Below are 21,209 nucleotides of genomic sequence, written 5' to 3'. Positions count from 1 at the left end.
TACAAAAAATAACAAAAACGAGCCGGGTGTGGTGGTGTGTGCTGGTAGTCCCAGTTACTTGGGAGGCTGAGGTGGGAAGATCGCTTGAGTCGAGGGGGAAGCAGAGGTTGCAGTAAGCTGAGATCACACCACTGCACACCAGTCTGAGCGACACAGCAAGACCCTGTGTCAAGAAAAAAAAAAGAAAAAAAAATTAGATTTCATAAAACTGCAGCTGCCATAGTGATTCCTCTGACAGCTGTAGACAAAGTCAATTGGAAACCTTCTGGAAAGGATTCACCATTCCAGATGCCATTAAGAACACTCATGGCCAGGCACAGTGGCTTATGCCTATAATCCCAGCACTTTGGGAGGCTGAAGTGGGAGGATCGCTTGAGCCCAGGAGTTTGAGAGTAGCTCATGCAATAGGACAAAACCCCATCTCTACAAAAAACATAAAAATTAGCCAGGTGTAGTGGTGGGCACCTGTAGTCCCAGCTACTCAGGAGGCTGAGGTGGGAGGATTGCTTGAGCCAGGAGAGGTCCAGGCTGCAGTGAGCTGAGATCATGCCATTGCACTCCAGCTTGGGTAACAGAGTGAGACCCTGTCTCAAAAAAAAAAAAAAAAAAAAAAAGAAAAGAAAACCTTTTTTTTTTTTTTTTTTAAACGGCATCTCACTCTGTCGCCCAGGCTGGAGTGCAGTGGCGCGATCTCAGCTCACTGCAACTTCCGCCTCCCTGGTTCAAACGATTCTCCTGCCTCAGCCTCTGAGTAGCTGGGACTACAGGTGCCTGCCACCACACCTGGCTAATTTTTGTATTTGTAGTAGAGATGAGGTTTCACTATGTTGGCCAGGCTGGTCTTGAACTCCCGACCTCAGGTGATCCAACTGCCTTGGCCTCCCAAAGTGCTGGGATTACAAGCGTGAGCCACCATGCCCAGCCTAAAAACAATATAACCTATATGCACTGGGAAACCAACAAAATTGACTCGCCTTATGCAATATTCACTGTATTGCAGTGGTCTGGAAATTAACTCACAGTATCTCCTAGGTGCCTGTACAACAAACATTTTACATTATTTCGATAACCTAAAATTGTATTGTAAATGCATCTCTTACTGAGAATGGATGGTCTGTGGGGCTTTGATCTAATGAAGCTGTAAGGATACTAACAATTTGAATTTCTCTCTTAATTTGGTGCCCTGGAAGTAACACAGGTTCTGGGTGAGATGGATAGCACCTTGGGTAACTTTATCACTTGGTAGACAAGGACTGAAAAGGTGAGTGGGGAAGGAGATCTGGCATGGGAGTTTCACCCTAGGTAGATCAATTTGAGGAATGAGAACACAGAAGCCAAGGATCTGGAGAATTTATTTATTTTTTATTTTTGAGACAGGGTCTCACTCTGTCACCTAGGCTGGAATACAGTGGCACAATCACCACTCACTGCAGCCTCGACCTCCTGGGCTCAGGTGATCCTCCCACCTCGGCCTCCTGAGTAGCTAGGACTACAGGCACGTGCCATATCTGGCTTTTTTATTTTTTTGAGACAGAGTTTTGCTCTTGTTGCCCAAGCTGGAGTGCAATGGCATGATCTCGGCTCACTGCACTAGGCTCACCTCTGCTCCTGGGTTCAAGTGATTCTCCTGCCTCAGCCTCCCAAGTAGCTGAGATTACAGGCACCCACCACCACGCCCGGCTATTTTTTTTGTATTTTTAGTAGAGATGGGGTTTCACCATGTTGGCCAGGCTGGTCTCAAACACCTGACTTCAGGTGATCCACATACCTCAGCCTCCCAAAATGCTAGGATTACAGGCGTAAAGCCACCGTGCCCGGCTCACTTTTTGTGTTTTTTGTAGAGATGGGGTTTTGCCATGTTGCCCAGGCTGGTCTCAAACTCCTGGGCTCAAGCGATCCATGAGCTTTGGCTTCCCAAAGTGCTAGGATTACAGGTGTGAGCCACCACGCCTAGCCTGTTTATTCTTTTAAAACTGCCTATTTTGCCATGCAATAGGTACCCTTGCTGTGAAAGCCTGTGAACATCCCTGGATATGTGTACTATCATTTAAAAACTGCCTTAGAGGGCACGAAATATTGTCGGGAAAGATCTATTCAGAGCTGGGTGTGAGCTCTAGCCCTCTCCCTGACTATCGGTTTGCTCTGGGGTATGAGGTTGAGTGTGAGGCGCCCACTGGGGCCTGGCATCAGGGCTGACTTGCTTCTCTCAGGCTCTGTGTTCATGGGCTACCTCTTCCAAAGACTGCACAGCTCCAGGCCCGGCTTCAGAGCAGAGGTGATGTGGTATTATCAGGCTCTAATGGAAAGTGTGCTCTCTCGATATCTACTTGCAGGGAAGCTTCTGAAATTGGTGAGGGAGCACCTGTTGCAAGGCTCAGTGAACAAATGGTTTTGGTATTTCCCTTTTTCATGGGGCACCAGAAGGGTATTTTCTCCTACACAGGATCGCATCTGAAGACTCTGTTGAAACTGTGTTTTCCCGAAGTGAGATGGAAGATCTCAGATAGGAAAGAGACAGTGAGAGAGACAGACACTGAGCCAGGTTCCCACGCAGTTTATTGAGGGAGCCAAAGCCAGTGAGAGGACAAAGGAGTCCTACTTCAACCTACTTCTTTAAAGCTGTGTGCCTCGAGCATGAAGGGACCTTCTCAGAGGGCAGGACCTGCCCTATGAGGGGCCACACAGAGCCCTGTGGAGACTCCTACCTCTCATACCACAGCCCGTCCTACCCCAAAGACCCAGACATGAGAGCAGATATAATCCCCACCCCAGGAGGGTGCTGAGGAAACACCCTTACCCATGCCCCTCCCCTAGAGACCTCAGGAAGAAAGGCCAGGACACCTGTCCTGTGTTTGGCCAGTCGAATCCTCAACGTGAAGACCTGGGCAACAGGCCTGGCTGACAGGTCTGTTCAGATGTGGCCTCAGACATCTACTCTAGAATCCAACCCCTAACATTCAAACATGATTAAAAACACCCAGGACACTTCTCTTGCTGGCAGAGGCCACCCCCCAGATAATGGCAGTCCTGCCAAACTCTGGCCAGAGATAGGGACCCAGGCTGACTGGGTGTGAGCATGTAAGACCACTCTGCCCCATGGGGAGGATCTTCCAGGGCTCAGCTGAGGCTCAGAGCCCGGGCTTCTGTTTCTCCCCATCCAATGCCAGTGATTCCTCCAAACATTCCCCACAAGGGAGAAAGGGAGGAGGAGGCAGAGAGCTTATCAAGAGGTTCACCCTGTATGGGGCTGGAGGTCAGATCTACTGGGGTGAGGAAAAGGCTGTAGAGGAGTGGGGCACTGGGGCAGGGGCGCTGGCACATTCCTCGGATTCTGGCATATCATCCTGGAAGTACTCAGCCTGGCGGTACTGCCACAGACGCAGGTTCCCGTCCCACTGCAGGGCAGAGGGTGGCAAGTAGTCAGGAGGTGCTGCCCCCACCCCAAGTCCAAGCCCCAGACATGTGCCAGCACCCCCAACCCTTGCAACCTCACCGAACTGCTGACAATCTTCTCTTCAAAGGGGTGCCAACTGACATCACGCACACAGGCCTTGTGGTTCGTCAGCTTCTTCACAATGTGGCCACTGAGAAGGTCGTACACTGTCCAGGACAGGCAAGAGTGGAGAGGGACCACCACAAGACCTCTAAACTATCCCTCACCTCCCTGTGAGTAGCACCACTGACCTCTCAGGCAACTTCCCATGTTCCCATGGGAGCAAAGCCCACACGAGCAGACTGTGTTATTTCTGCTTCTATCCCTGTTCCTTTCCCTACCTTGGGTTGAGGGTATGGTTTGTGTGGGTGTGGGTATTTCTGGCCCTAAGCTAAATTTCATAGGGGCTACAGTTAAGAAAATGCAGTGGCTTTAAAGATTTTAGTAAGATATGGAAGGCACCACAAAAGTGAACACCAAGCTGTCTGGGGGAGTGTGCACCTGCTGCACCTTGTCTGGACAGGGTGCATCTTTCTTTTGTTATGGGTCTGTGAGTGTCTGAGGATAGCACTGCCTTAGACTCCTTATATCTGCAGCTGTGCTTGTGGTTTTTTTCTTTCCTTTTCTTTTCTTTTTTTTGAGACGGAGTCTCGCTCTTATTGCCCAGGCTGGAGTGCAGTGGCACGATCTCGGCTCACTGCAACCTCTGCCTCCGAGGTTCAAGTGATTCTCCTGCCTCAGCCTCCCAAGTAGCTTGTGATTACCGGCGCCTGCCATCACCCCTGGCTAATTTTTGTATTTTTAATAGAGACGGGGCTTCACCATGTTGGCCAGGCTGGTCTCAAACCCCTAAGCTCAGGTGATCGCCTGCCTCAGCCTCCCAAAGTGCTGGGATTACAGGTGTGAGTCACTGTGCCCAACCTTTTTTTTTTTTTGAGACAGTTTCTCACTCTGTCACCCAGGCTGAAGTGCGGTGGCACAATCATGGCTCACTGCAGGCTCGACCTCCTGGGCTCAGGTGATTCTCCCACCCTAGCTTCCCAAGTAGCTAGGACTACAGGCCTGTGCCACCACGTCCAGCCTATTTTGTAGAGAAGAGGTTTCTCCATGTTGCCCTGGCTGGTCTCAAACTCCTGGGCTCAAGCAATCTGCCCTCATTGGCTTCCCAAAGCACTGGGATTATAGGCATGAGCCACTGCACCCAGCTTATTTCTTTCTGTGCTTTTCTGCTTCAGTGATTGCATGTCCCTTTACTACTTGCTACCATCTTCCTGTGTCATTTTGTCTCTGTTCCCTCCTACCTTTCATCTGCAACCTCTTTCCTTGACTGGCTGAAAAACAGAACCAACTATATTTTTGGCAATCTATTATATTTACTGTCTAGAATTCTATGTTCCTTTTCTTAATTTAAAACACTGAAAAATAGAATGGTTTCTATTTCTCTGTTTAAGCCTCCAAGCTAAGTTAGATTTTACCTGTAGCTGTCACTGGGCTTTTTTAAGGTGGTCACTGGTCGTTATAGGTGGAACAGCAAGGAGTCATTCCTGCCCTTCCTGAGGCCCCCTGTTCTGACACAGTCCTTACCAACCACTTTGCCGGTGGAACAGCCACTATAGATGAACTGCTGGCCGGTGCTATGAATGGGGGAGAACCGGCAGCGGATGAGGGTGTGCAGCACTCCGTGGCCCCGGTAGGTCATCAAGGAGCTGTCCCCTGGGAGCTTCAGCTTCCGCCAGGCTGGGTAGGGATGCAGAGTAAGCCCTAGCTTAGGGAATCTGCTTTGGGATTGTTTCGTACCAGCAGTCCTGAGCAAGCATCGATGCCCAGAGACAAATGCCTTTCCAACCTTCAAGTGGTGGCTCTTTCTCCACCTAATAGTCAGTGGACAGTCTCCAATATGGCCCTGCTGGTTAATCATTATACTCAAATACTTCGGTATTGGTGGATTCTGAGTGACCCCCACCCAGCCCCCAATCCTAGGAACCTCTGGCCATTCCATTTGTGATTTAGCAAATAAAGAGTTAATGCCTGGTAAAGAGGGCTGAGGGGGAGATCCTCCAGGGCTCCAAGGCTACAGACAAATCCACTGTGCCTGTACCTCCATTCTCACCTTTTTTGGGCACTTGCTGCCAGCGATAGTCCCAGTTTTGCTGTGTGGCAGCCTGGCGTGAGGCTTCCATGCCTTCCCGGCTGGAAAAGCGTCGGATATCCCAGAGTTTGATGGTCTGGTCTTTAGAGTTGGAGATGAGATATCGAGCATCACCCTATGAATTCAAAGGTGGATAGTGAAGCATCAGAGCTTGCAAATGTCGGCGCCTGTCAGTCTAGTTCCTGTTCTCTAGTTGAGTGGAAGAACTCTGGCCTCTGGTTTTGCTTGCCTCTCTTCATCCAGGCGAACTCATTTTCAGTGTTCTGCCTCAGATCCTACCACCTGGCTAGGTTTTTCTTTCCTTGCCCAGGGTACTGGCTGGCTTTTCTATTCCAGCCTGAATCAGACTGTCTTTCATTTTTCCTTTTTTAATTTTTTTTTTGAGATGGAGTCTTGCTCTAGCGTCACCCAGGCTGGAATGCAGTGGTGCGATCTCGGCTCACTGCAAGCTCCGCCTCCCAGGTTCACGCCATTCTCCTGCCTCAGCCTCTCGGGTAGATAGGACTACAGGCACCCGCCATCATGCCCAGCTAATTTTTTTGTATTTTTAGTAGAGATGGGGTTTCACCGTGTTAGCCAGGATGGTCTCAATCTCCTGACCTCGTGATCCACCCGCCTCAGCCTCCCAAAGTACTGGGATTACAGGCGTGAGCCACAGCGCTCAGCCTTAACTTTTTTTTTTTTTTAAATAAATAGAGACGAGGTCTCGCTAGGTTTCACAGGCTGGTCCGGAACTCCTGAGCTCAAGTGATCCTTCCACCTTGGCCTCCCAAAGTGCTAGGATTACAGGTGTGAGCCACCATACCTGGCCGGTATTCAATTTTTCTTGTATGGAAAGCCCTGCCTTGCTCCTTGAGGACTGGTGAGTACAGATGGAATTCATGTTCCCTGGCTTGAGCCCCTTCCCTAAACTCCAACTCTTACAAACCTTGGTCAATAAGGAGCTTGTTAAATTCCCACACCAGTCCACTTTCATGCCCTCCTGGGCAACCAGAACCTTAGTGGCCTGGCTGTGCAGTCCTGCCTCCTGGCCCACCTTGCTGTCAATGAAGGTGATGCCATCCTGGTGTCCAGCCAGTGCACCCACAGGCTTGGGGTCATCCTCCCGCATGGTGCGTCGATCCCACACTTTGCAGATGGCATCGTCTCCCCCAGAGAACAGGATTTGGGAGCTTATATCAGCAAAGGCCACTGCATTCACGTCATCCTCATGGGACTCAATCTAGGCGAAAAGGAGGCCAGTATATAAGACCTCTTTCTAGGTCTCATAATAAGCCAAAGACCAGGAAACAGAGGCTCTCTCTCAGGAGCCATACCTGAAGGGTGCGCCGGTTCTGTTCTCGGTCAAAGACATACAGGCAGCCATCATTGGCCCTGAAAGGGAAGGGATAAAGGAGGGTCCTGGAGCCATGATCGAGAGGACCAATATGGTATATGCTCTAGAGAGTTCCACTGAGAAATCCTGCTCTGGGTCAAGTCCTTTGCTCTTTTTATATAGGAAGTCGGGGAAAAGTTAGCTGTGTTTCAAGGAGGCTTGACACCTCCTATCTTGTGCTGGGAAAATGGAGAGCAAGGGGTGAAGCAACCTGTAAATCCTGACCTTGGAGAAGGTCTGGTTGTTCTCTGCAGCTGCCGGTGCCATCTGTGTAACAGCAGAGCTCATCTCTGGCAGAACCCCCATCTTGTTATTGAGGGAAACATACCCCATAAGCACTCACCCTCCTAGTACTTCTCGTCCATCTGAGGACACAGCAATGGAGAAGACAGCAAAGCGACGCTCATCTGGCCTGAAAGCAAAGAAGGAGCTGGGTTAAGTGGACTTCCCTTCAGCTTTTGTTAATCTACATAGAATCTGACAATGGTTGTGAGGCACATCCCCAGGGGAAAAAAGAAGTCTGGCTAACATGTACCACAATGCAGATCCTCAGTGAGAACCCAGAAATCATCCCACAAGCATCTATTTTACCCAGTCCTCTGGCTGACAAGATGGTGCTTCCCTCCCAGGAATGCACACAGACCCATCAGTATACTTTTTCCCCTAAGCAGAACTTCCAACTCAAGAGGTTTGCTCCTGAAGAGCTTCCCTTGAGAAGTTTCTGATGAGTCCGACCAGAAAGGGAAGCCAGTACCTGAGATCCAGGGCAGTGTGTGTATCTCCCTCACCATAGATATTGCAGATATGAACTAAGAGAAGCAAAAAAACAAGAATCTTTCAGGGATGGGGGAAGGAGAGTGAAAGTGAAGCTAGGGAAGAGGTCAAACAGAGGACAAGGGTACTGGAGCACTTTGGGAGTGATTTTCCGAGGACAAAGTGAGGGATCCTGGCTCAGAGGGGACAGGCACATGGAAACCTCAGGTCCCAGGCTGGAGAGTCAGTGGAAGCCTGGTGCATACTCACTGTAATCAGACCAGCTGGAGTAGAGGAAGTGGTTCCCATCGGGTGTGAAGGCCACATCCAAGACGCTCCAGCCTACGTCGCGGGCCTTGATGCTCTTGAATTTACGGAAACGGCCATACCGGCAGTCATACAGTCGGATTGTCTGGTCTGTATAAGTAGAGATCAGGCAGAATTATGGAACACTTTCCTTGTAACTTTCCTAGATTAGACGTCTCCCACTCAGTGTACTTGTGGAGTCTTCCCTTTATCATGGGAAACATGCTCTGACTAAGCATCCTTAAGCCAGGTCTGAGCTCCCCATCTGTGGCTTTCTAGCCTCAGTCAGGGGGAACATTCCATGTCCCAGGAAAAGACAGTTTATAGGACCAGGGTCTGGTACCTTGGCAAGCAGACATGAATATTTGACCATCTTTGCTGTAGATGCCACAGAAAGCCTTCTGAGAGTAGCTATCAGTGAAGCCCAGATCATTGGGCAAGAAGCTAGGGAAGGAGAGAGAAAGTGAGGGTAAGCGGTGCTCAGGATAAGGAGTGTCCCAATTAGCAAAATCCTAACAAAGCTGGAATATCAGAACAGTCATTCTTCCCTTTTGGCTGTGAGTGCAATCCCGTCTTTCAATCATTCCACCATCCTCTAAATTTCTACAATTTTCTACACTTTTCCACTTTGCTTACTCTCAAAGTTTCAACCCCATTTAACCTAACCTTTAATATCTCTGAGGCTCCTTTAACACCTACCCCTTCAAAGTTTAGGAGATAAGACCTATCTGGCCCTTAGAGTCTCTTCACCGAGCCCCATACTCACTGAGATATCACTCGAGACTGTTCTCCAAGGGAGAAGCTTCCCCGGTGGCAGAGGCCCCGTTCTCTCTAAATGGAAGGGATTGGGGAATATTGCTAGCAGAAATAGAGGGCCACTTCAGCCATATCAAACCCCCTCCTCCAAAGACATTGCTGTTGTTATAGAAACGGACACAACACATCGTAGTCCGTCCCACAGAACTCCAGTGGGGGCTGGTTAACTCTCCAGCCCCAGCCCTTGAGGCTTCTTCCTTGGAAAGTTGACTTCCTTTTTCTCTGGGGCAGAGATTCTGGCTGCTTTGGCAGGCCTGCTGCCAGGCTGGGAGGTGGAGAGGCCTACCTGGTGCAACATTCGAGGAAAGCTGTGCTCCTGGGCGGCCCGCCTAAGCCCCAGCTGCCCTGTGGCCAGTTCCACTTGTGTCTTGATCTCATTGCATTCCAGCTCCCGGGTGTCAGGGGTAGCATCCACTGTGAGTACCAAGTAGAAGTTTCATCCTAGGTCTTCCAGCCTCAGAGGACAGTTAGCAGAACTGTACCCAAGCCCACCCCTGTGGCTGAATATACTGGGGCTGTAAGGACTCCTTATTCCTTAAATTATCGTACCTTCTTTCAATGTAATCTATCATTCAAAATATCACTAAAAGGTTTTCCAGTAAAAGTCTTCCAACATTAGGGACTTTTCCTCTTACCGGGTGGGTTGTATCGATCCCCAAGACGACCATCCCAAGCTCTGTCATTCTCTTCCTCTGAGTCCAAGAGGGCCTGAATGAATTGTAAATTTGCTGCACCTCCTCCCTGCACCAACCTCACTTGGCCTCTGTGGAGAGACCCCCATTATAAAGGAGGGGACTTCTTCCCCCAAACCAACCAAATTCAGAGTAAATGGCTATCTAGCTCTTAGACCACTTGGTACTCATTTTGAGGTTGGAGGCTGATTAGACCTTGGCTGTTATTTTTTGGTCTCCTATAAAACACAGTAGGAAAGTGAGTCTTACTCTTACAGCAAGAGTAAGACCAACATGCTGTGGACGTGACCTACTAAGTTGACCTCCCAGAGAGCTAAACATTCTAACTGCATTTCCTTAGAGCAAGAGCAAGACTAATACGCTGTGGACATGACCTACTAAGTTGACCTCTCAACGAGCTAAACATTCTCACAGCATTTCCTTCTGAGCCTCTGCCTGAGAAGTCCACCACAGAAGACAATATTCTAAGTTGGATGTGGTGGTGTGTGTAACTGTAGTCTTAGCTAACTGGGAGGCAAGGATTGTTTGAGCCCAGGAGTTGCGGGCTGTGGTGTGCACTGTGATCACACCTGTGAATAGACTGTTCTCCAGACTGGGGAACACAGTGAGCCCTGTCTATGTCTACTAAAAACAACACAAAACACAAAACACAAACCAAAAAGAATACAATATTCTGATGGGACCCCTAAGCTCATCTTCTCCTCAAAGAGCCATAAGCAAAGAAAGCAAGCCAGCTGCACTCTTTTCCAGTCAATTCCAGGTGGTCTCTCCCTTCAAGGCATTCTTTCCTCAAGAACAAGTCAGAGTCAGGGCAAATTAAACTTGTTTTTCAAGTAAATCGAAGTGACCTCATCGAAGTGGCCTCATATCACGTGTCAACTGACTTACCAAAAAGTTCAACACTCCCTTTCCATCTCTTCACCCCGTATATCACTGCTTTCCCACCAGGAACCTCCCCCTACCCTTTTTTTTTTTCAAACTTACTTGGAAAATAGATTATATTTGTGTAGTCACAGAGAGAGGCTCCCCTGAATAGCCTCTCAAACACATGAGCAGGTCCTCTTGGTGACCCTAGGTAAGAACCACTCTTACTGGGTATGAAGCTGAGTGCCATGGGTGCCCAGCAGGGAAAGGCTGTTCTGCTCAAACAGAACAGCTGTCCTGAGTGAATCCTATTTCCTAACCTCTGTAATTTTCCTGCCTGGAGATGGGATCAAGGCACTGTGGTAGCACCTGGTAGGGTCACACCAGAGGGTAAGTTACCTGCGGAGGAGATAGGCCAGTACCTGGGCCAGATCCACATCTTCATCCTCTTCTTCCTCTTCCTCACTCCGACGCAGGCCAGCCCCTCTTCGGGACAAGCCCTCGGAGGGGTCTCCGGACCCGGATCCTGCACTGCTGCTGTTCCGTGATCCCATCTTCTGGTCACAGCATCCTTAGGTACTGTGCGAGGGCTCCGCCTGTCACCTCCTTGGGTTTGGTGAAAGCAAAGCGTGCTCTAGAAATACCAGGGTCTCCTGAGACGGGGTAGTAGCTATCTCTAGGAGGGTGACCCTTCCTCGGGGCTGAGATCCCTTTGCTTTAGCCTATGCCAACTACCAAGGCGTCGGGAACACAAACCTTCCCCAATCCTGTGAAGCAAAGAAAGCAAGAGTGAACCGTAGTGCGCTACCCTAGCTCACCAACTGAAGAAAGATTTGTTTTCTACACCAAACTCACCTATCGCAGTCCCTGGACAGGGGAGCGGGAGGGGTGTTGGGCGGTGTAGGATTCCCAGGTAACCTCTCTGACAGACCAATCGAAATCCCTCGCGGAAGAAAGCGCTTCACTAGCTTATCTCATCTAACCAATGAGAAGCCTTACGACTCAAAGACCCTCGGCACCCCCCCTTACCGACCAATCAGAGCGCCTCCTTACGAAAGCCGGCAGCAATAACAACCAATGAAAATAGAATTTGGCCTAACACCCCTCCTTCCTTGCCTCACGCCCACGTGGTGCGCCGGGGGTGTGTACGCCAAGGGGGGAGGAAGCCGAGAAGCACCTCCCACTGAAGCCGGCAGTTACTGCCCCACGAGAAACCACCCACCAGCCAGGAGCGGTCGCAGGACCCGCAGCGGCGCGAGGCCTTGTTTACACCGACGGCAGCCACTGCGTTGGCCAACCGCTGCTCCGTCACGCGCCTGGCTCGTCACGCATCTCGCGGCTTCCCGGCCGGCGGGCTGCAAACGTCACACGACGGCCCCGCCCCCTTGGCCCGCCAACTGGACAGCGGAGCGCGATGATTGATAGGTAAGCGGGAGAATGCGCGAGGGGCCTGAGGGGAGGAGAAAGTGCTCACCCGAAGAGGGCTGTTAGCTCTTGTTGGGGAGGAGTAAGTGGGAACTGACAACTTCCTGGATCAGAGACAGCCGAACTAGACGTAATGGCTGAGAGGCGGGGCTTAAAAAAGAAACGATTGGTGGTTCGCTACCGAGAGGTATTTTAGCAAGGGATACAATTTACTGTCGGTCCCTAAAGATCATTTGGCATCGCACTTTTCAGACAGTGCCCAGGGGCCTCCTCTTTAAGCCCACTGCTTCCCCCGTCGAGCTGGAGCCGTTCTCCTGTCGCCGGCTGCAGCTCCAGTCGGTCCTGCCCTAAGGAGTGCTCGGCGTCCCAGTAGGCCTCCACACCGTCCTTCTGGGCTTAGCTTTTCGAAGCCTTGCTCTTGAGACGGCCTCCTTTTAGACTTCCCTTTATCTGCTCGGCAATTTTTTAAGACAATCCCTGGCCTTCTGCCGCGGTCTTTGCAGACGTTCCCTAATACACGCATCTTTCTCTCAAAGCTTTTCCGGTTCCGCTGTCCATTTAGACGCTCCCTTGGCCCTCCGGGATTTGCAGACCTTCCCTAGACCCTCTGTCCTCACAGTGCCTTTCCCTCCCCGGCCGTGAGTCCAGGGTGCGCGCGCGCCGCCTCCTGCCCCCTTCTGCCCCCTCCTGCCCCCTCTTGCGGGTTTATGAGTAACAAGCATGAGTCCAAGGCCGGGACTTGCCATATCTCTGAACCTCGGCCTGGCTGGGTGGGGAAGTGTGTGGGGTTGAATGACCTTGCTGTCTCCGGCTCAGAGGCCCAGGGTCCGAGCTGAACTTCAGTCCCCGCAGCCTACACTCCCTTGGGAAAGGTGCGAGCTTCCCTCCGCCCGCTCCTGAGGGCAGCGATGGGAGCGAGGGCTCGTGGCCCTCTTGGGCCCTCCTGGGGTCTCTCCCAGTGAGGGCGAGGGTTTGGCCAGCTTTCGGGCGACGTCTTCTAGTCTCCAGACCCGGAGGCCCGAGCTTGTCACCAGGGCTAGCTTTGATGGGCTCTGCGCTTAGAAGGGTCCTGAATGCTCGGTTTAATGTTCTACTGTTAACGGTCTTGAAATTATCAATAATTTCAAAGCAAGTGCCTGGCATTTTCAACTTGCACTGGACTCCACTGATTATGTAGGCGGTCTGTAGGCAGTATGCTGGGCGCCCATCCTCTATTGCCAGATTACTTACTATCTGTGCTTTAACGTTTATTGAGACTTTAAGATTCCGTGGTTTCTGGGTTATCCAGCCTGGAAAATCGGGATCGTTATTTATTGATTGATTTTACCTGCATTCTCTCAGAATGTTACGGAATCATTTTTTAAAACATTGGCCGGGCGCGGTGGCTCACCCCTGTAATCCAGCACTTTGGGAGGCTGAGGCGGGTGGATCAACTGAGGTCAGGAGCTCGAGACCAGCCTGGCCAACACAGTGAAACCCTGTCACTACTTTAAAAAAAAGCCAGATGTGGTGGTGTGCGCCCGTAATCCCAGCTACTCGAGAGGCTGAGGCAGGACAATCGCTTGAACCCGGGAGGCGGAGGTTGCAGTGAGCCGAGATCACGCCACTGCACTCCAGCCTGGGCTACAAAAGCGAAACTCAAACAACAAACAACAACAACAACAAAAAACCAACTAAACAAACAAAAAAACACCTACGTCTCTTCCGCCAGTTGATCTGTTGAAGAATCCTCCTCTAACAGCGTTTCGTGCTTAAGAACCCATAAGTGAGCCGGGTGCAGTGGCTCACGACTATAATTCCAGCACCATGGGAGGCCGAGGAGGAGGATCATTTGTGGCCAGGAGTTCAAGGCCAGCCTGGGCAACATAGTGAGACCCAGTCTACAAAAAGAAAAAAAATAGCCGGCCATCGTGGCGCGTGCCTGTGGTCCCAACTTACTTGGGAAGGCTGAAGGAGGGAATCTTGAGCCGATGAGGTGGAGGCTGCAGTGAGCCATGATTGCTCCACTGTACTCCAGCCTGGGCACAGAGCTAAAGCCTGTCTCTAAAAAAAGAAAACCAACAAATGGCTCACTATTGTTCATTGTTTCAAATACAAACTTCCAAACCTGGTTGTCTATATTTAGTAACCTCATTTTTTGATAATTCTGCCAAGCAAATATGCCAATAAATACCTTGTTTATTTTTACCTCTGCACCTTCCCAGGAAAATTTCTTATCAGAGGGAGGCTGTCTCTACCCAACTCCCTCAGTCTTGCACTTTGACTCAGTAATACTGCTTCCAGAAATCTAGCCCGGACCTGCATAAAAATTTATGTTCTACATAGCAATTACTGATAAAAGTAGAACACTGGAAACAAAGATCTAAATATCTTGCAATATGGAATTGGTTAAATAAATTATAGTCCATGTGGTATAGACACAGAAATACCAGGTAGCTATTAAAATGGTGGTGTAGTCTTCATTTTTTTTTTTAAAGGTACTTATTCCTGGTACAGGTTTGTTGTAGCCTTCCATTTTTATACCATGGGAAATTGTGCAAACTACATTGTCAAGTTAAAAAAAAAAAAGATAATAATTTCTTCTGGTGACATGTAATAGATGCAAAAACAATGTGGTTTCAGTTTTTCATTAAAAAGTATAATAGGCGTGGTAGCTCACGCCTGTAATCCCAGTACCTTGGGAGGCTGAGGCAGGCAGATCACTTGACCCCAGGAGTTTGAGACCAGCCTGGGCAACATGATGAAACCCCGTCTCTACAAAAAAAAAAAAATAATAATAATAATTGAGCTGGGCCTGTAGTCTTGGCTACCCAGGATGCTGAGGTGGAAGGATCAACTGAGTCTGGTCAAGGCACAGTGAGCCATGATGGTGCCACTGCACTTCATCCAGCCTGGGCGAGAATGAGACCCTGTCTCAAAGAAAAAAAAAAAAAGTATAATAATACCCAGCTCATTACATCATTAAACAAAGTGGAGAAGGCTTGCATGAACCGGTGACAAAGGTGTAGCTTCTACAAAGGGTTATGATTAATACAGCTATAGCACCGGAGGTCCAGAAAAGCAAACAAAAAACTTCTGTTAAATTTATCCCCTTAACTATTCATTTTTTGATTCTCTTTTCTCTTCTTCTTATAAATTAGTTCAAACCTGAATAAAATCTTTTAATTCAAGCTTTTGTAATATGGAACTTGTACATTATTGAATAAAACATTTAAAAGTCATGGTAAATGTTAAAATAGCTGAGGTTTTATGACCAAAATGAATCCTCTTTCACATCAAATGGGAAAGAATATAAGATTCAACACTGGATTCATTGATTAATTTTTTTGCGTATAAAAGATTTTTTTTTTTTTTTTGAGGTGGAGTCTTGCTCTGTCGCCCAGGCTGGAGTGCAGTGGCTCCATCTCGGCTCACTGCAAGCTCTGCCTCCCGGGTTCATGCCATTCTCCTGCCTCAGCCTCCCAAGTAGCTGGAACTCCAGGCATCTGCCACCACACCTGGCTAATTTTTGTATTTTCAGTAGAGACGGGGTTTCACCTTGTAGCCAGGATGGTCATGATCTCCTGACCTCGTGATCTGCCCGCCTTGGCCTTCCAAAGTGCTGGGATTACAGGCATGAGCCACCATGCCTGGCCACGTGCAAAAGATTTTTAAGCCTATGAACTTGATTATTTCACTATGACCTGTAATGTTTTTCAAAATGTGTAAGAGCATTTATATCTTAGGGTATACAATGTGTCTATTGAAATAAATAAAATAACATATCTTTAAAAATAATTATGGCGGGCCGGGCGCGGTGGCTCAAGCCTGTAATCCCAGCACTTTGGGAGGCCGAGACGGGCGGATCACGAGGTCGGGAGATCGAGACCATCCTGGTTAATACGGTGAAACCCCGTCTCTACTAAAAAGTACAAAAAACTAGCCGGGCGAGGTGGCGGGCGCCTGTAGTCCCAGCTACTTGGGAGGCTGAGGCAGGAGAATGGCGTGAACCCGGGAGGCGGAGCTTGCAGTGAGCTGAGATCCGGCCACTGCACTCCAGCCTGGGCGACAGAGCGAGACTCCGTCTCAAAAAAAAAAAAAAATAATAATAATAATAATTATGGCGAAGTTGTTTTGATATACTCAACTTTGCCTGCCCTCTCTTGATTTTGAAATTTGGTATGTTGCTTGGTTACAGTTTGTGAAGCACTTTTCATCTGGGTAACCTCTACTCCCTCCAGTTGCACTTAAAGTCACTTAAAGCCACAGAGAGGTTTTTCTACCTTTGGCACCCGTTTTAGGACAATTTCTGGTAATTGCTAAGTAAATGTCAGCTAGTTGACTTCCTGCATGACCTGTTTTGGCCTGTTTCCTGCTGGTTAGCATCTCCACTAGAGGGCAGGCTGGGCTGGTGAGGAGAGAAAGAAAGGAGCGTTTTCATTCTCTAGCTAATCCTGCCCCCAGCCTGGTGACCACACAGAGCTCCTGGGACAGTTCCATTTTTGGAAGTGACTGATGCTCATACAGGTGTTTAAACATTGCCTTGTAGCATTCTCTGTGTCGATGGAAATGGAGAGTGTGCTAATTTACCTAGGGACTTAAAATGTGTTGACTAGAAAGCCACTATGTAATTATGGGATGTTCTAATACTCTCATATCTTGTGTCTGTAAGAATCCGATTTTTCTGTGTGTAGGGTAGGAGCTACAGATGTAATATAAGTAAATACCCTTTAGTGGCCCGGGGTAGTGGCTCACACCTGTAATCCCAGTGCTTTGGGAGGCTGAGGCAGGTGGATTGCTTGAAACCAGGGGTTCCAGACCAGCCTGGCCAATATAGTGAGACCCCATCTCTAAAAAAATAAATAAATAAAAATTAGCCAGGTGTGGTGGCTTGCTGCTGTAGATACTCGGGAGGCTGAGGCAAGAGGATCATTTGAGCCCAGGAATTCGAGGCTGCAGTGAGCTGTGACCACACTACTGCATTACAGCCTGGGCAACAAAGCAAGTCTGTGTCTCAGGAAAACACCAGAAACCCCTTTAGCCCTGATTTTGAATAGAACATATCAGTATGAATTCATGAGGTTTTATCTTCTGTCGCTACCCACCAAAAAGATCTAGAAACAATGACCAATCCAATATCAATGAACACTCCTAGCATCCAGATTGTGGTCTTAAAATGCCATTTCCCCCTGAAAGAAGCCAGACCTTCTTAGAGAAATGGCTGATTCCAGGTTTGGGAAAGGAAATGAACACGATGAGCATGGAGCAACTTACACCATATATAGCCGGGAAGCAAGGAGTATGTATCATGTCAAAAGGACTCAGCTGTTTTTGGCCTAGCTTCCATAGCCAAATGTGGGACAATTTGAACATTTTAATAAGGTCAATTTAATAAACACTAAGTATGTTTAAATCCATGAGTTCATAATGTTTGTGTGTAACTAACTGGTTACCTTTTCGAAGGATTGATAGGAAATCAAATCATTATTTTGAAGATGGCAAATAAAGAATTGAGCAGTTATCTTGCTGTTCCTGTATAAATGATACCACAGGGTGATGAAATAGAAATGTCTATTTTATAAAATTATTGCAACTGTTATGGCAACTCAAATATGGCTGTTTTGCAATCCTTAGTGAGTTAATGCATTTAGACACTGAACATCTGGGTCTGGATTCGTTAATGGGTTAATTGAAGGAAAAGAAAGGAATGGAGGGGGAATCCGGAATCCGTAGACTGATAGAGACTTGAAAGTCAAGCGAAATTTTTTTTTAAATGGGAGCAAAGCTAAACTATAGTGTCTAAGGATCTACATTTAGGTGATCAAACTATAAAAAAATGCAAAGAAGTATTTATTACTCACCATAGTATCCCTTATGGCAGGAAGGGGTGGCTGTGATAGAGATGGGCAACAGGGTCGGGGCGGGGCAGGGTTGGTGTCTGGCAAAGTTCTGTTTCTTTCCCTGGGTGATGTTCCAAAGGTGTTCACTTTATGATAGTTTATTCAGCCATACCTTTGTTTTAGATGGTTTTCTTTATCTGTGTTTTATTTTAAAATAAAAAGATTATAATGTGTTAACTATATTTTATCAGTTATCTGGAGCTGAAGGGCATGCAGCCCAATTTTATTCTAATTAATAAAAATCATTTTTAAGGCTAACACTTTCTTGTCCCTGTGCATTTAGATGCCAGAAAGGTGCCTGGAACTCCAGTTCCCTGCCTCTTAGCTGAAGGGATTTATTTTTAAATCTTTTTTCTTTCTCTCCTAGATTTTATTTACATTGCTCATGTTCCTTTTAAACTGTAGAGTCAGCAATATGTAATATACGCTACAGGGCCTACTCTAATCATTATAAAGTGGAAAGGTGATGATAGCTAACATGTATTAAATGACTATTCAGTGCCAGGAATAGTTCTGAGTGCTTTATTCCACTGACTCTTAATCTTCCCAACAAGATTGTAAGGTGTAGGCATTTCCATTTTACAGATGAAGCAACTGAGAGGCACCTCTGGCTTGAGTCTACTATGTGTTTAATATCTGTGCTATGCTGCTTCTGATGGTATTCAGTTACATGCTATTTATGAAGCTAAGAATTTGGCTGTCTTTTATTATTTTTTAATTTTATTAATTTTATTATTTTTTTTTGAGACAGAGTCTCACTCTGTTGCTCAGGCTGGAGTGCAGTGGTGTGATCTCAGCTCACTGCAACCTCCGCCTCCTGGGTTCAAGTGATTCTCCCTCCTCAGCCTCCTGAGTAGCTGGAATTACAGGTATGTGCCACCATGCCTGGTTAATTTTTGTATTTTTAGTAGAGATGGGATTTCACCATGTTGGTCTGGCTGGTCTCAAACTCCTGACCTTAGGTGATCTGCCCACCTCGGCCTCCCAAAGTGTGAACCACCGCGCCTGGCCGGCTGTGTTTTAAAGTACAGTATACTCCATTGTTAACTTTGTTATAACCTCTGTTCCACTCTGACCTTTAGATTTTTACACATTCTGGCTGGTCACTGGCATTTCCTATGAGTACACTTGGTGTTTCCTCTTCTAGGTTTTTCCTTTGAGGGAGTTCCCAATAATTCCATTTTATTTGTTGAAGTTTGTTCCCTGTTTCTGGGTAAAGACTCCCATACTACCCACCTTAGTTTATAATTCCCTCAGCCTGATCCAGATTGCACAGAAGTTATCCTAAGCTGATGCTCCTGACTCATGTGAGATCATTGCACCCTTTTCCTGATTACTCTCCAAAGTTGATTTCAGATGAATTTAGGCTAAGACCTTGATACTCAAAACTGTAGCCCCCAGACTGGCAGCATCAGCATTACCCAGGAGCTTGTAAGGAAAACAAAATCTTCAGGCTCCTACACACTTGCCAAGTGACAATCTGCATTTTAACAAGATCGCCAGGTGATTCAAAGGCACTTTTAAGTTTGAGAAACACGGAATAGGTGACTTTTTATTTTTTATTTTACTATTATTTTTTGAGATGGAGTCTCGCTTTATCCCCCAGGCTGGAGTGCAATGGCATGATCTCGGCTCGCTGCAACCTCTGCCTCCTGAGTTCAAGTGATTCTCCTGAATAGCTGGGATTACAGGCACTTGCCATCATGCCCGGCTAATTTTTGTATTTTTGTAGAGAAGGGGTTTCACCGTGTTGGCCAGGCTGGTCTTGAACTCCTGACCTCAGGTGATCCTCCCTCCTCAGCCTCCCAGAGTGGTGGGATTACAGGCATGAGCCACTGCGCCCGGCGGAATAGGTGACTTCTAAGGTCCTTGCAGTTCTAGATGTCTATACTACTATGAAAGACATGTCTGTGCAGTTTTATCACTTTAACCCTTAGCTCTATTGTTTACTAATGGTGAAGCTTTGGACAAATTACTTGACCTCTCTGTGCCTTTGTTACTTCATCTGTAAAATGGTAATTCCCCCAAAGGGTTGTTATATATGTGCTTAGAACAGTACCTTGTTGGGAATAGGCCCCCAAAATCTGGCCATAAACTGGCCCCAAAACTGGCCATAAGCAAAATCTCTGCAGCACTGTGACATGTTTGTGATGACCATGTCGCCCACACTGGAAGGTTGTGGGTTTACCAGAATGAGGGCAAGGAAACCTCGCCCACCCAGGGTGGAAAACTGCTTAAAGGAGTTCTTAAATGATAAACAATAGCATGAGCAATCTGTGCCTTAAGGACATGCTCCTGCTGCAGATAACTAGCCAGAGCCCATCCCTTTGTTTCCCATAAGGAATACTTTTAGTTAATCTGTAATCTATAAAAGCAATGCTTATTGCTGTCAATAAATACGTAGGTAAATCTCTGTTCGAGGCTCTCAGCTCTGAAGGCTGTGAGACCCCTGATTTCCCACTCCACACCTCTATATTTCTGTGTGTGTGCCTTTAATTCCTCTGGTGCCACTGGGTTAGGGTCTCCCTGACCGAGCTGGTCTTGGCAAGTGGTGCCCGTATGTGGGGGCTCAAATTCAGGTCAAAGGGTCGCCAGAGCGACAGTTGGAGAATGTGGAACTAAGGTGGAGGACACCTGAGTACTCTTAAAGCAATCCCCGTGGTGAGTAAGAAGGGGAGCTCGGAGGCAGCAGGGTAACAGTGGGACAAGTGTGGGCTCTGGTTCATTCCACCTTGGAACCTTTTCACACTGATGATGACGAGGAATGAGAGTATAATAAAGTAACAGAAGAAGTAACAGTAGGTTTGTTTGCCAGCTAAAGCTAAAGCGGCAAAGGAGGGAGAGGTTCATCCCTACCCTTCTGCACCCATCATTATTATTTTGAAGAAAAAGAGTGGCCTGATCCTCCAGATCTTTCTTTTCCGGAGGATCACTGGGCGAAAAGTAGTTGACTCAGTGACTGTTCCAGCAGGGCCTCGAGCGACTGCTCTCAGTTCTATTCAGGCAGGAGCTCAGCAAGTTAGATAAGAGGGTGATTTGGAAGCTTGGCAGTTGCCTGTTAGAATACACCCCCCAGATCAACAGGGAAATATTATAGCTACATTTGACTCTTTTCCTTTTAAATTACTCAAAGAATTTAAGCAAGCTGTTAATCAGTATGGACCAGGTTCTCCTTTTGTAATGGGACTGTTAAAGAATGTTGCTGTTTTGGCCGGGCACGGTGGCTCAAGCCTGTAATCCCAGCACTTTGGGAGGCCGAGACGGGCGGATCACAAGGTCAGGAGATTGAGACCATCCTGGCTAACACGGTGAAACCCTGTCTCTACTAAAAAATACAAAAAACTAGCCGGGCGAGGTGGCGGGCGCCTGTAGTTCTAGCTACTCGGGAGGCTGAGGCAGGAGAATGGCGTAAACCCGGGAGGCGGAGCTTGCAGTGAGCTGAGATCCAGCCACTGCACCCCAGCCTGGGTGACAGAGCAAGACTCCATCTCAAAAAAAAAAAAAAAAAAAAAAAAAA

General features: G+C 47.8%; 2 protein-coding genes across 17 annotated transcripts in view; one reads left to right on the top strand and one right to left on the bottom strand.

Annotated features, from left to right (window-relative positions):
* Positions 1-2,539: 2,539 nt before the first annotated feature.
* On the bottom strand, positions 2,540-12,459 carry DCAF11 (DDB1 and CUL4 associated factor 11). Of its 14 annotated transcripts, none has more exons than XM_025392742.1 (15): positions 11,145-12,459; positions 10,788-10,994; positions 9,468-9,595; positions 9,119-9,246; positions 8,783-8,847; positions 8,360-8,460; positions 7,981-8,127; positions 7,712-7,766; positions 7,301-7,369; positions 6,899-6,956; positions 6,619-6,804; positions 5,544-5,697; positions 5,018-5,170; positions 3,494-3,600; positions 2,540-3,395 (listed from the first exon to the last, which is right to left on the bottom strand). In XM_025392742.1, the coding sequence occupies exons 2-15, from the start codon at positions 10,940-10,942 to the stop codon at positions 3,261-3,263; spliced, it is 1,641 nt and encodes a 546-aa protein (XP_025248527.1). In that variant the 5' UTR covers positions 10,943-10,994; positions 11,145-12,459; the 3' UTR covers positions 2,540-3,260. The 14 variants fall into 14 exon arrangements, with proteins under 14 accessions (XP_025248527.1, XP_025248529.1, XP_025248525.1 ...); XM_025392744.1 differs by having other exon boundaries at positions 9,468-9,540; positions 10,811-10,994; XM_025392740.1 differs by having other exon boundaries at positions 10,788-11,155; positions 11,244-12,459.
* Positions 11,522-21,209, top strand: part of NRL (neural retina leucine zipper) — a 39,837-nt gene continuing 30,149 nt past the window's right edge. For all 3 annotated transcript variants that reach the window (XM_025392753.1, XM_025392751.1, XM_025392750.1), the window contains exon 1: positions 11,522-11,813. The gene's annotated coding sequence lies outside the window, so the exon portion shown is untranslated. The remainder of the gene's footprint in view (positions 11,814-21,209) is intronic.

The sequence above is a fragment of the Theropithecus gelada genome, chromosome 7b (assembly GCF_003255815.1).
Source record: "Theropithecus gelada isolate Dixy chromosome 7b, Tgel_1.0, whole genome shotgun sequence".
Lineage (NCBI taxonomy): Eukaryota > Metazoa > Chordata > Mammalia > Primates > Cercopithecidae > Theropithecus > Theropithecus gelada.
The sequence above is the reverse complement of the archived record's forward strand: the minus strand, read 5'-3'. Positions and strand labels throughout refer to the sequence as shown.